Consider the following 12,277-nt stretch of genomic DNA (forward strand, 5'->3'; position numbering starts at 1 on the left):
TTGGCCATGACTCTCAGTTCCAGGCTAGAAAGGATGTGTGCAAAAAAATCACAGAAAAATTACCCTAAGAAAACTTCCATGACCACGTCATCTGACAAACCAAGGCCCCAGAGCAGCAGGATTGTTCCATTCCCCACCTCCAGTGTGACCCCAAACACCTGGTATGGTCGTGGACAGAGAAGGAGCTTCTATCTCTAACATCTAAGCATGGTCAATACTATCTTAACAGAAATGTCTTGGGCTTCTAGCTCTGGCACATGGGAGTATTCAGAGGTGCCTACAACTGGATTACCTGTGCTATACCCTGGCAAGCCTGCTGAGTCAGAATAAGCATTTTAATGCCCAAAACTGATCAGTGCATATCATCTCACGGCCATCAAGGCCTGTTGTCAGCAGAGGGAGGGTCCTCTTCACCCCAACACAGCTCCCAGCTCCTCCCCTGAGCCCCTTGGCAGGAGCTTCCAGGTATTAGAAACAGAAACTTAGAACACATGGCAAGCCTGCCACCTACAGTCAAAGGGCCCATGTATACCTGCCTTCAGTTCAAGCCAAACTTATCTTTGAAATAAAAAGTTAAATTTCTGTCCCTCCCTCTACCCCTTCTTTAGACAAGGAAAATTTAGGAAATTGACTTAAATTACTCTTTGAGCCAGTTTGTGTTTTTTCAAATTAAAAGCTGAATATACAATCAGAATAACTTCATTCAACAATGTGCAGCAGATGTTCACGGAGTGCCTGGGCTGCGTTACCTGTGGTAAATGCCGTAGTTCCAGGGGTGCCAGCTATTCAGTTCCCACGCTGGGGAAACATAACTCCAATATCTGAATTTCTTTCTGTTTAATTTCTCTCACTTTCCTCGGGTCAGCTGCACTACCTTCTAGAGGAAAAGAGTAGCCTCTAAAATAAAACCAGTATGATCGCTGGAGGAGCAGACTCTGCAGCTGCTTCATGACCTTCATAGGAAGAAACATGAGGTGCGACATCCACACCTCAGCTAAGGAAGAATGAATTGCACATGAAGTTAAATGTGGCTAAGTTGCCCTTTATTAACAAAAATGTGTAGCTTTTGGTAAATGCCACCACGGAGAACACAAACCATAGATAAAACACACACCAAGAGGTATATCCCAAGCTGGGGAATTTAAGAACACATGAGCAGAGTTCACACAGCACAATCATCACAAGAAGCAATTGTGATCACTAGGCAGCAACCACAACAGTAGAGCAGGGCCCTGAGACTGCTTTAAAGGCATTGAAGTTAAAGTTAAAGAAATAGCTGCAGTAGAGAAATTAAGGTAAAAATATACTCTCTTGCTAAAGAGTATAACAACACGATTATACATGTATTTAGTTTAAAATGAAAAACAAACAAATTTACAAATTACATCTGGATACTTAAAAATAAACTTTAGGTTGCTTTTCTTTTTGGCAGCACCAGACTAAACTCTGTGGTTTTGCAATATTTCAGAAACTTCAGGGACATTACAGTCTTCTGAGAAAGGCCCAGTACTTCAGAATTCCTGGTGTGGCTGTGGAAAAAGAACATTACTGGCAACAAATATTAAAAATATATTTTGATGTTCATAAATGTACACACATATTTAAGCATTCAAGCTGACATCCTAAATACTCTTTCAGTTAACATATATACATTTCTTTTTGATTGAAGGGAAAAAATGTACTTCATAGGCAAATTGTTTCAGCTGTAGATGGATAATTCTATGGTCATGTTTCCCTTTTTCATTGTGTATCTAGGGCCCGTATGAGTGTGTAGAGTCAGGTGACTTCATTCTCCCTGTTCCCCAAAGGGCTCTCCTGTGACATATCCTATAACTGCATGAGGAAACTGCTCTTTTTATTCAGGGGCTCTTTCTATATGTAGAATCAGAGAAATGGATTGCAATATCTTCTTAGGGAGAAACCGAGTATATTTTTTTCATTTCTTATGGTTCTGCATGCTTAAACAATCTGAGCTGGTATAAAGGACTGGATCACAGAGTTGCTCACAGCATACAAAGATGCCTGCTGCCCTAAGCTGCAAACTATAGATGCTCTCAGGCCTGTTGGCCCAGGCATAAATGTGAAATTTTATCCACGAGAAAGCATTATTGGAGCCCAAATCAGAAACTTTAAATAGCTCAATGATACTGATGCTTTTCTCTTTGGTTTAAAAGCAGTTATGACCAAACATTTTCAACTAAGAGGCAGACTTGATTGGAATAACAAAAAACACCTTGTCAGAAAATATTTAATGAGGTAGCTGAGATCAAATATCAAATCCACAGCATATACAAAGGTGCTTAATATGTGCTCAGGCATTTTTAAATGTATTTTTTAAATGCAAACTGCTAGAGTGCCTAATAAGTGCTCTTTCTTCCTAATTCCTAAGGGTGCATGCAAATCTTGAGAAGTGAGAAGAGACCCCTTGAAGAGTGAGAACAGCAAGAGGTTAGGAGTTAAGTGAAGCTGGAAGGAGAAAGGAAGGGTGCTCTGGGCACACAGCTTTGGCTGAAGTGGTAGTGCTCCCCCATGGAACTAAAATGTAGTCAGTACCACAGAAAACACACTTCAAATAGAACTCTGGGACGGGATGGGCTGAAAACCCAGCCTTGACCTGAGGCAGTAGGGAGCCAAGGCCTGGGGCACTTTCATTAAGGTAGAGGCAATGCTCAGAGCACCAACCCCACCACCTTCCAAAACCCTGCAACTACCCTCAGGAAGGAGTCTGGGCCTCCTGCTGCCCTGGGTTCTGAAGGAGGCTTCTGTTTTCAGCTGCTCAGCCCCCTGAGTCCTCCTCCCTGTGTACTCACAGGTACATGCTGCTTCTGAATGAGCAGCTTTTCAGATGTCAACTTTAAAGCCTTCCATGTGGAGTCCTGGACAAAGGGAAATGTGGAGACACCAATCCTGGCAGTGTGGATTTTGTCTTTTCCAGCACTGTTCATACATTCACAACATGCACAGACACATTCGCACAGAGGTGCGCGGCAGTGTGGGCAATAGGGCAGCATCCAGGCAGTGCAGCGGGCTTTGGCTAGGCAGGAGTGGGCAGAGTAGAGGGGCCTGAAGCAGGGCTGGGTGGGGTCCTGAGAAGAAGCCTGGATCCACCTTCTTCACCACCCTCCCTTTCCTGTCCTCTGAGGTGGCAGCCAGCACACCAGGAGGCCCAGCGGAAAGGCAGGCACCAGGTTGCAGTGTTAGGTCTCTGTAGTATAGTTGCTGTAGGCCAGAGGAGGCAGGGCCTGAAAGCTGCTCCCCCTCCATGCACCAGGCTGGGACTCCATGTGCCCTTGCTCTTTATATTTACCCAGAATGTTTTTGGCTTCTTCCGTATCCCGCAAAGGGCTCTCTCCATATTCTTCCTTCAGCCACTGCCGGTACTAGAGAAGTTGAAAACAAAACTCAAAATGTCACACACACACTTGCATCCATGTAGACTTTAACCTATTAATGGTACAGATTTTGCCACATGTAAACTGGGAAATAAATGAGCATTGAGCAGTCATAGCTCTGTGGTTGGCCAGTCAGTGTCAAGCGAGAGAATCGCTGCTTCTTCAACATTTTGGCCTGAGGACACGAAAACAAATCAAACCAAGAAAATGACATTTGACCCAAAGGCAAAGAAACAGAAGCTGACATGGGGCCTACTGAAGATGGTAAAGGGCAATGTCCTGTGGCCGCAGTTGGTGAACAAGGGATCAGTGATGACTTTGATGGGGATGCATGTGGGGCATCCTTGGACCAGATGCCCTCTGCGGGCCTTTCCAATTTCAAATCCCATGCTTCTAGGAGTGTACAGGAAGACTGAAGCATCTTCCCAGGGGCTAATGCCTACATCATCGAAGGCCCCTGAGCATGGTTACCTGATGGACTTCATGCTTCTCAAATTCCTGTAGCTGTCTCTGGAAGCCCAGGTTGGGGTTGGCACATGACCTCCCCGCACGCACAGTGTGCAGGGCATCTTCCCAGCCAAAGTCAGTGACGGTCATGATGTATGCGATCACCAGAGTCACACTCCTGGAGACACCGGCCAGGCTGTAGGGCCAAGAGAACGCCACATGGGCAGGGGAGGTTTAGGGTCCACAAGTCTACTTCCTGATCCATTTGGAGCAAGAGATTCTGTAGACCTTATTTTAAAAAATCTTCCTGCCTTGGATTATGAGTGGATGGCAAACCAACGTTACCTGGAAATTACTCAGAAACATACAAGCTTCTCTTTATTACACTAGAATCTGAGGCATTCTTTATCTGTTAGCCTCATTTTTTATTGATTTTCTGCTGGCTGTTGCTCCAGACACTTCAGTGTTATGATTCTCTATCACTCATGAGTTAGTCTTCAGATACTCCCCATTTCCTTGAATAGATAAAATAACTAAAGCACAGCAAAGGAACTTGAGGGGTTTGAGATCTATGCAAGAAATCCATTTATAACTTGCAGCAGTTTAGAAGGCTTTACGTTTAAAAAAATCTGGCTTTCTTAGATATGTGAGGGCCAAAAATATAACTTAAAAAACCTCTTAAATATAGAAGCCATTACCAAATATTCTGTTCTTCTTGAATAACTAAGCAGAGCACCACAGCGGGCATACTCCATGTGTGCTCTGAGATTCAGGGTCAAGGTAGATGCTCTGCAGACAATAACTGTTAATCATCTCTGGCAGGCTGAGAAAGGAGACGAATTTTAAATACATATGCAAATTAAGGTGGTCACAGAAAGGTTGTGCTGCGTCAGACTCAGAGTGCTCTACCAACGGTTTAAGATGGGGAAGTTTAGCAAATTTCTCATTTTTAGAAAAGCCTATCTTCTGATTTACACAACTGTAAGAAATATAAATTTCTAGAATATCAGACACACAGTTAAATATAAATAATAATGATGATAATAGTAATAATAATAGTAAACCATTCTCAAGTAGTGGCTCTTCCCTTAGGCTTTATAGTAGAAATAATGAGAGCTTTTAAAAAAATACACCCTCTTTAACTGCAACCCTGGAGATTCTAATTCACCAGGAGCCCTGGAAGCCCAGGCATAAGAGCTCAAAACTCCCCTTTAAATGGCTCCAACGGCAGCCTCCAAAGTGCTTTAAAGCAAAGGTAAATGATGTTACAAAACCTACAATTTGTATTTATAACATGCCCTACTCTTTTTTAAAAGTGAAATTAAAAATCAGTATTTTAAGAACTGCATAAAACTGCAGAACACCATTTTTAAAGCAATCTATCTATTGGCCCTTAGAACAAATTTCAATTTTCATGAATGACTCCTCTGGATATCACTCAATAGATTCTGTCATGGCAGGACAGCCACCAATCTTAGCAGCAACACTCCCCAGGAGACATCACTTAGCACTTCTAAAGAGTTTTCACTGCAACAGCAACCTCTTTGGGGGAACTTAAAAGATTGTTAGTTAATATCAAGCCTCATTCAAGACAGAGAGGGGAGACGTTCAGCCTACACTTTAACAGAGAGCAGAGTTCTGGCTCCAGAACATTGGCTGCTGGTTCCCTAGACAAATTAGTTATGTTATTAGGATGACTATTAGAGGTAGTAAAAATGAGAGAGCTGACACTCACTGAGAGCTTACTATGTGCCAGGTTCAGTGGTAAGAACTTTATGTGTGCAGTCCTTGGGTTATGTGTTATAACAGCTTTCTTTACATAGCATATATATACACATATGTGTGTGTGTATGTGTGTGTAGGTAGTAGGGTGTGTGTGTATATATATATATATATATATATATATATACACACACACACGTGCATGCATGCATATATATGTGTGTATATACATATACACACATACATATTTCCACACACACAAACTATGGCTGATTGAAGGTGGGTAGCTGTATAGAAACTGTTTAATTCTAAGAGTCTGTTCAGATCTTTTCAGAGCAAAGCAGTAATAAGCCAAACATACATGAATGCCTGAATCTACAAACAAAAAAGAAGTAGTCATTTAGGTGTTATAGTAATGTAATACTAAACTCCCATATATGCGATCAAATCTCTGCAGTGTTTTGAAAGACCACTGAAGTTTCAGGAATGTGCTTACAAAATATGTACTCTTTTTCAGGAAGCTGTTCTGATTAAATGTTAGAGGTAGGCTAGAAAAGGAGATTCTGTTGTCTAGTAACCTTGACAGTCTCTACAGAAATCATAACTGTGAAAATGAAAATCCTAAGTTAAAAGGAATAAAAAATTTAGATTTTCTTTCAACAAAAGCAAACAATGACTAACAAACAGGAGGGGTCAGGTGGGATGTGTTTGAGATTTAGAGGGTAGAGAAAGCTATTAGGAGATAAACTAATTAATTACACAGAAAACTACTTGATGAGAAACTAAGCTGAGCAGAATATGATAAGCATTATTAGGCAAGAGGCATACATACCAGTGTACAAGACAGCCCTCTCCCCTGAGTCGGCACTCGTGAATAAACTTAATACTTTCTTTGAAATGTCTTGATCTGGGGGTGGAAAAAAAAGAGAGAAGTGGCATTTCTCTACCCTAGACATGATGAAAAGAAAAATCCACCTGAGGTTTCTTAAGGTCTCATAGCTCCACAGCTTCCCATAGGTCACACTATGTAGGGCTGGAGTGGCTTCAGCCTTGGATACATCACACACAACACTGAGGGCAAGGGACAGCCACCCATCTTCTGGGCTTTTCAGAATTTCTCTGCAAGGAATCTCTGAAATACACGATTGCAAGTGACTGGTTGTGGTGGTGGCAGGGTGGTTTCTGCCCAGCCCCATGGTCAGAAATACTCAGCAGCCCACCAGGGACCTCACACCAATAACCTGAACACCAGCTATGGACATTCGTAGCCATTCAAGTGAAGAAGGTGCCCACATCAGGCAAGCTCCCATTGCTTTTCATTGTCTTCTACCTTTGAATGGCCTATAAAAAGCAGCAAATCATTTGAAGTTGCCCATGGACTAAATTCATCTCCCTGTAAGCTCTGATTGAGTACTGACTCTTACCAGGGACTTTGCTAAGCTGCAATAGATTCAGGGATGAAGCAATCTAAGTGCAGGTGCCCAGATAGACTAGAACAGCAGGCAATAGAGGAACTGTATAGGTGCATGCATGCACACACATTCTACGACCAAACGCAGGCATGACGTTGTCATCAGTGGAATGTCTAACCCAAAGATGCCAGACTCTCACCTGAAATATAACTACCAGAGGATTGCAAGACATGCATCTGTTAAATTTCCCAGGGACGAATGGACGAATGCTTGTAAGACATAAACTTGCAAACTGACTCAAGGCATTGCAATTCTATTCCCAAAGATTGGCTTAGTATAAAGCAGTCAAAAAAAAAAAAAAAAGATTCCTGCTGCAATCCTGAAATCTGAAGTGTTAGTAATGAAAGAGTCCCCAGAACAAGGGTATGGAGCAAAAGCCCACGGAAGTCAGGTAGCAGAGTCATGTGGAGGGATGTGAGCATTTGGGAAGATATGACCAGCAGAAACCAGGCCAGGTAAAGGTGCTACAGGTAGGAGTAAAGGTTCAGTGTTCAGCGATTCCTCTCTCTCAAGCAAAACCAGCAATCTGGAGTTTGCAGTGAACTCTTCTGATTTTAACATATCAAATGGTGGCAGAGTATGTTTTTATTTGGGGCAGCAAGGTGCCTAGTCCCTAAGAATATCCCATCTTCCATCCAGTTCTGGCCACAGAGAAGTTAAAGGGAAAGCTGTGCTATGGGGACTTCTGGAGAAGTTTTTCCTTCCTGATTAAAGGAACGCTATCTATCTCTGTTCCAGGCTTCCTGCCAGGGAACTGGAAGTGAGCACCATGCTTAGAGCTGCATCAGATGTCTTGTAACCACAGGTGACAGGTTCCTGAAGTAAAAGGGCAGTGGGGTGGAAACAGGGACATCAGGGAGCTAATGTGCAGCCCAAGAGCATCCAGCTTCAGGCTTCTTGGTCAGGGCGTTAGGTAAATAAATATCTTTATAACTTAAAATACTGTCAATCAGATATTCTGTTACTTATAGCCAAATATAATCTACCTGATATCAGCAACTAATTCAACAATTTTTAAAACACGGAGCCAATTCTTCTGGCTTAGGAGTGGTTACCAGCTGCTCATCTTCAAACTGCTTCATGGTTTATGCAGTGTGACTTATTCTTCTCTGTAGGCCAGTGCATACGGTAGACAGGTGGGGTGGGTTTGACTGTAGATCCCAGGACCAGGATAGGCAGCCCAGAACCCAGAACACACCCCTGACAGTAGGCTAGCAGCTGAGGGATGCACGTCTTTGTCCACTAGGCCAGCCACACTGCGGCATCCAAGGGTTTTGGAGAGGCCTCTCCATGCCTGTCCTTTGTGGGTCTCTTTCTGGTCAAGGAGAGCTGCATTTGAAATAAGACAGGCAGGGAAGAACACAACTACCAGAAAATAAAAAGCAAATCTAGAAAAAAATGACAATTACCTAAATAACTGAATAAATCACAGATTGCCTCAGAACACTGCAAAGGTCACCCAGTGACATAAAAGTTACCAGTGCTCCACCAGGCAGGCAGGCAGGCCTTGGTATTTTGAGGGACATGGTCAATGTTCTGGAAGTCACCAAGATCTTACAAAGGTGACAAATGAATCCCTTTTGAAACGTCCAAACGGGAACAACTTCTTATATCTGACTTTTACATCTGCACATCCCAAACCACATGCACAATGAAACGCAGGTCTTAAAACCTGTGGGATGTACCTGGGTTCAAGAGTCCGCTTTGCCACATCTCAGAATAAGAGGATATGGGCGTGGTCAGCTGGGCAACATCCAAACTTTCCAAAGCCCAGAAAAAGTGTGTGAAGGAGTTGAGGAAATAGTGAGGAGGTACCCCTACTCCACCCACTGCAAACCCTTTACTCTCTCAGCTCTCTCTGCATCAAGCACTAAGTCCAGGGCAAATTCATGGACAGTTCCTGTCCACCACTTTGTTGTGGCAAGGGCTACAAAGCCCCAGGGCAAGCATCTCTAAGAGGGCCTGCTCACAGCCCTGGCTCAGGAGCATTATCATACCAATGAGGGACGGCTCAGAGTCCTGTCATGAAACTGACTCATAAACACATTAGGCATGAGGCCAAGCCAGGCAGACATTCCTAGAAATGCCTTTTCCAAGAAAAGCCAGGAGACAGGGTGTTTGCTACTGCTTTGGTGTACTCCAAGGAGTGGGGGATTATTTCCAGGGAAGCTAATGACATAAGCCTAAGCTCTGGTCATTAAACTCCCTCCTCCACAGTGGGAAATACCCGCGACTCTGGTCCTGATATTGCTCAATCCTCCAATGTGAAGCAGAAGCACAATCTGAAGCACCATCCCACCACAAGCTGTTTCAATGAACATAGCTTCCCTATTCCTGCTCTTCATTTTGCTTCTCATTTTGTACCTTTACTTCCATACAAAGACATGTGGAATAAGTTCTGTCCTGGGAAAGCCAACTGGACTAATCCAGAAAGAAAGTGCAACCTACACGTGTGTTACAAACTCACCTGATAATGCCTGCTGCTGCTGAGAACCTTAAGGGAACACCCTGGGTCAGGCAGAAGGGCACTTCAGATGAGATGTCCTCCTTAGGGGCTCAGCCAACAGCTCAACAGCTCTGCGACTGACCCTCTTCCTCTTCTTCCTTCTTAGTTTGTGCTAGGCTTCCTCACAGACCAGCGCATCCCCAACCCTCCCTCTCTCCATCTAGAGGCCCAGAACCAGGACTAGACAGGTTTTGACCTTCGGAGAGCCCACAGAAAAGATGGTGTGTGGATCGAGCAAAGCCACACCATGCAGTGCTCATTTTTTGAGGCTGAACAATTTCTTCTTACTTGAAGACCACAGGGCTTGGTGGCTATGATCCCCACTGGGGGAAATGAGGCAGTCCTGTCCTGTTGATAAGGACTCTGACTGCATGAGCCCAGGGATCTCGCCAAGTGCCCTGAAGGGCAGCTGGGGTTACCCGCAGCCAGCCATACTGACAGCATGTCACAAGAATCAGGATACTTTTCCCTCCCCTCAACAGAGTATAAATACGTGTGTGTTTATACATGTATGCATGAAAGCAAAGGAGAAAAATTCAGAAAAGGCAAGCATCCTTAGATTTTGTTTTCTCTCAGAAAAGAATGATTGAAAAAAACAAATGGTTGAAGTGTTCTATCTGGCCCCAGGCTCTGGAAAGTAGGCTCAGATCAGAGAGCTGCTTTCTCCTGGGGCAAAATCAGTCCAGGCCCCCCAGTCCTGTCTGGTGCCCTCCAGCCAGAACACTGACTGTGAAGCCCTCACTCCACCCAGAAGCAAGTAAGAAGGAATGTTCTTCACCTTTACAGACACTGGTAGGGCTGTTTTATTAGGTCACAGCATTAAACACATAAAACTCACATTTATACTAGTGATTCTCCAACTTTTCTATTTCCTGCACTGTCAACATTTTTAAAAAATTGGGAATGTGTGTGCCATACTTTTCTTTTTAAATTATTTTCATTACATAAGTTTCAGGTATACATTATAATTTGACATCTGCATACATTACACAGTGATCACCCCCAAAATCTAGTTTCTATCCATCACCATATAATTAAGCCCTTCTTCCCCCTCTTTCACCCATCCCCAACATTCTAAACCTCTGGTAACCACTGATCTATTCTCTGTATGTATGAGTTTGTTTTGGTTTTGTTCGTTCGTTCGTTCATTGTGTTTATTGGCTTTTTAGATTCCACATGAGTGAAATCATCTGGCATTTGTTTTTCTCTTTCTAACATGTCACTTAGCATTATGCATTCAAAGTCCATCTACGTGTCACAAGTGGCAAGATTCATTTTTTTTTTTATGGCCGAGTAATATTTTATTGTATACATGTACCACATCTTCCTTATCCATTCATCCATTGATAGACACTTAATGTTGTTTCTATATCTTGGCTATTGCAAATAATGCTGCAATAAACATTGAGGTGCATTTACCTTTTGAATTAGTGTCTTCATATCTTTTGATAAATACCCAGAAGTTGAAATAGCTGGATCACATAGTTGTTTTATTCTTAATTTTCTGAAGAATTGCTATACTATTTCCATAGTGGCTGCTTCAATTTATAATCTCACCAACAGTGTGCAAGCGTTCCCTTTCCTCTACATCCTCCTCAGCATTTGCTATTTATTTTCTTTTTGATAACAGCCATTCTAACAGGTGTGAAGTGATATCTCACTGTGGTTTTGATTTGCATTTCCTAATAATTAGTGATGATGAACATCTTTTCATGTACCTGATGGCCATCTGTATGTCTTCTTTGGAAAGATGTCTATTCAGATCCTCTGCTCATTTTTCAATCAGGTTGTTTGTACCTTACTTTTCATTTTGGCAGATAAGGTTATTTAAAAAACAAACTAAAACTAACAAACAAACAAACAAAAAAACCCCAAAAAACCCTCTCTACCATCTACAACATCATTTCAGAGAGAATAGTTCAACACTAAAAAAACTTAGGAAGACATACGCTAAAACTAAAAATAGTGAGTTTTTTAAGTTAAATAAGGGAAGTTTTATGAAAAAAAACACATTTTCCATGGACTGCAAAGTCCTTAGGAGTCCTGTGTGAGCACATATGGGTGTTCTCATGTGTGTATGCACATGTATGTGCACCTCTAGAAGGGCCACTAAGGACTACCTAGCTCTGATCTTGCAAAATTGCTTTTTAAATAATGAAAATAGAGAAAAATACAAATAAGAGCAAAGGAGACATCAGCTAAACTAAAGAAATATACACAAAAAGATAGGGAGGTGGAATAAGGCAAGGAAGTTTTAATGACATTTTAAATATAAATTCTCTGTATTGCTAATGACTCTTCTCCTCACTGAAAAATCTCAAGAAATTTAGAGATCTGCTCAATTCTCTAACCACAGAATGTCAAAAAGGCTCTACTGTAACAATGTAATGCTATTGACTTCACAGCACAGACCAAATTCCCCTGGACTTGATAGAAGATTAAAAAAGATAACTACATTCTTAATGATGTCTAAATACAAAACACCAATTTAATAAATGTTAAAATAAGAAGAAATAAAAGAAGCTACTATACATCTAACTATCCACTCTCAAAATACATTAATACTCCTTACCTGAATAGACAGAAAATATAATCTTATCCTTGGAAATGCTTAGTATTCATAAAAAACACTTTTACTTATCTCACTTGGTACTATAAAAATTGTGATAGGTATTTTACAGTGAGAGAAGTAAGGTTAAATAACTTGCCTAAGAAAGCATAGAAAGGAAGCAAATGTA

The 12,277-nt window shown here is 42.0% G+C and overlaps 1 protein-coding gene across 8 annotated transcripts in view; it reads right to left on the bottom strand.

Annotated features, from left to right (window-relative positions):
* Positions 1-1,016: 1,016 nt before the first annotated feature.
* Positions 1,017-12,277, bottom strand: part of DUSP22 (dual specificity phosphatase 22) — a 57,094-nt gene continuing 45,833 nt past the window's right edge. For 4 of the 8 annotated variants that reach the window (XM_039869489.1, XM_039869490.1, XM_039869484.1 and 1 more), the window contains 3 exons: positions 6,394-6,468; positions 3,864-4,035; positions 1,017-3,380 (listed from right to left, as the gene is read on the bottom strand). In XM_039869489.1, coding sequence (XP_039725423.1) covers positions 3,198-3,380; positions 3,864-4,035; positions 6,394-6,468 — 430 coding nt within the window. In that variant the 3' untranslated portion in view covers positions 1,017-3,197. The remainder of the gene's footprint in view (positions 3,381-3,863; positions 4,036-6,393; positions 6,469-12,277) is intronic. The other 4 variants (XM_039869488.1, XR_005654226.1, XM_039869485.1 and 1 more) reach the window with 4 other exon arrangements.

The sequence above is a fragment of the Pteropus medius genome, unplaced genomic scaffold, assembly GCF_902729225.1.
Source record: "Pteropus medius unplaced genomic scaffold, Ma_sr-lr_union100, whole genome shotgun sequence".
NCBI classification, from domain to species: domain Eukaryota; kingdom Metazoa; phylum Chordata; class Mammalia; order Chiroptera; family Pteropodidae; genus Pteropus; species Pteropus medius.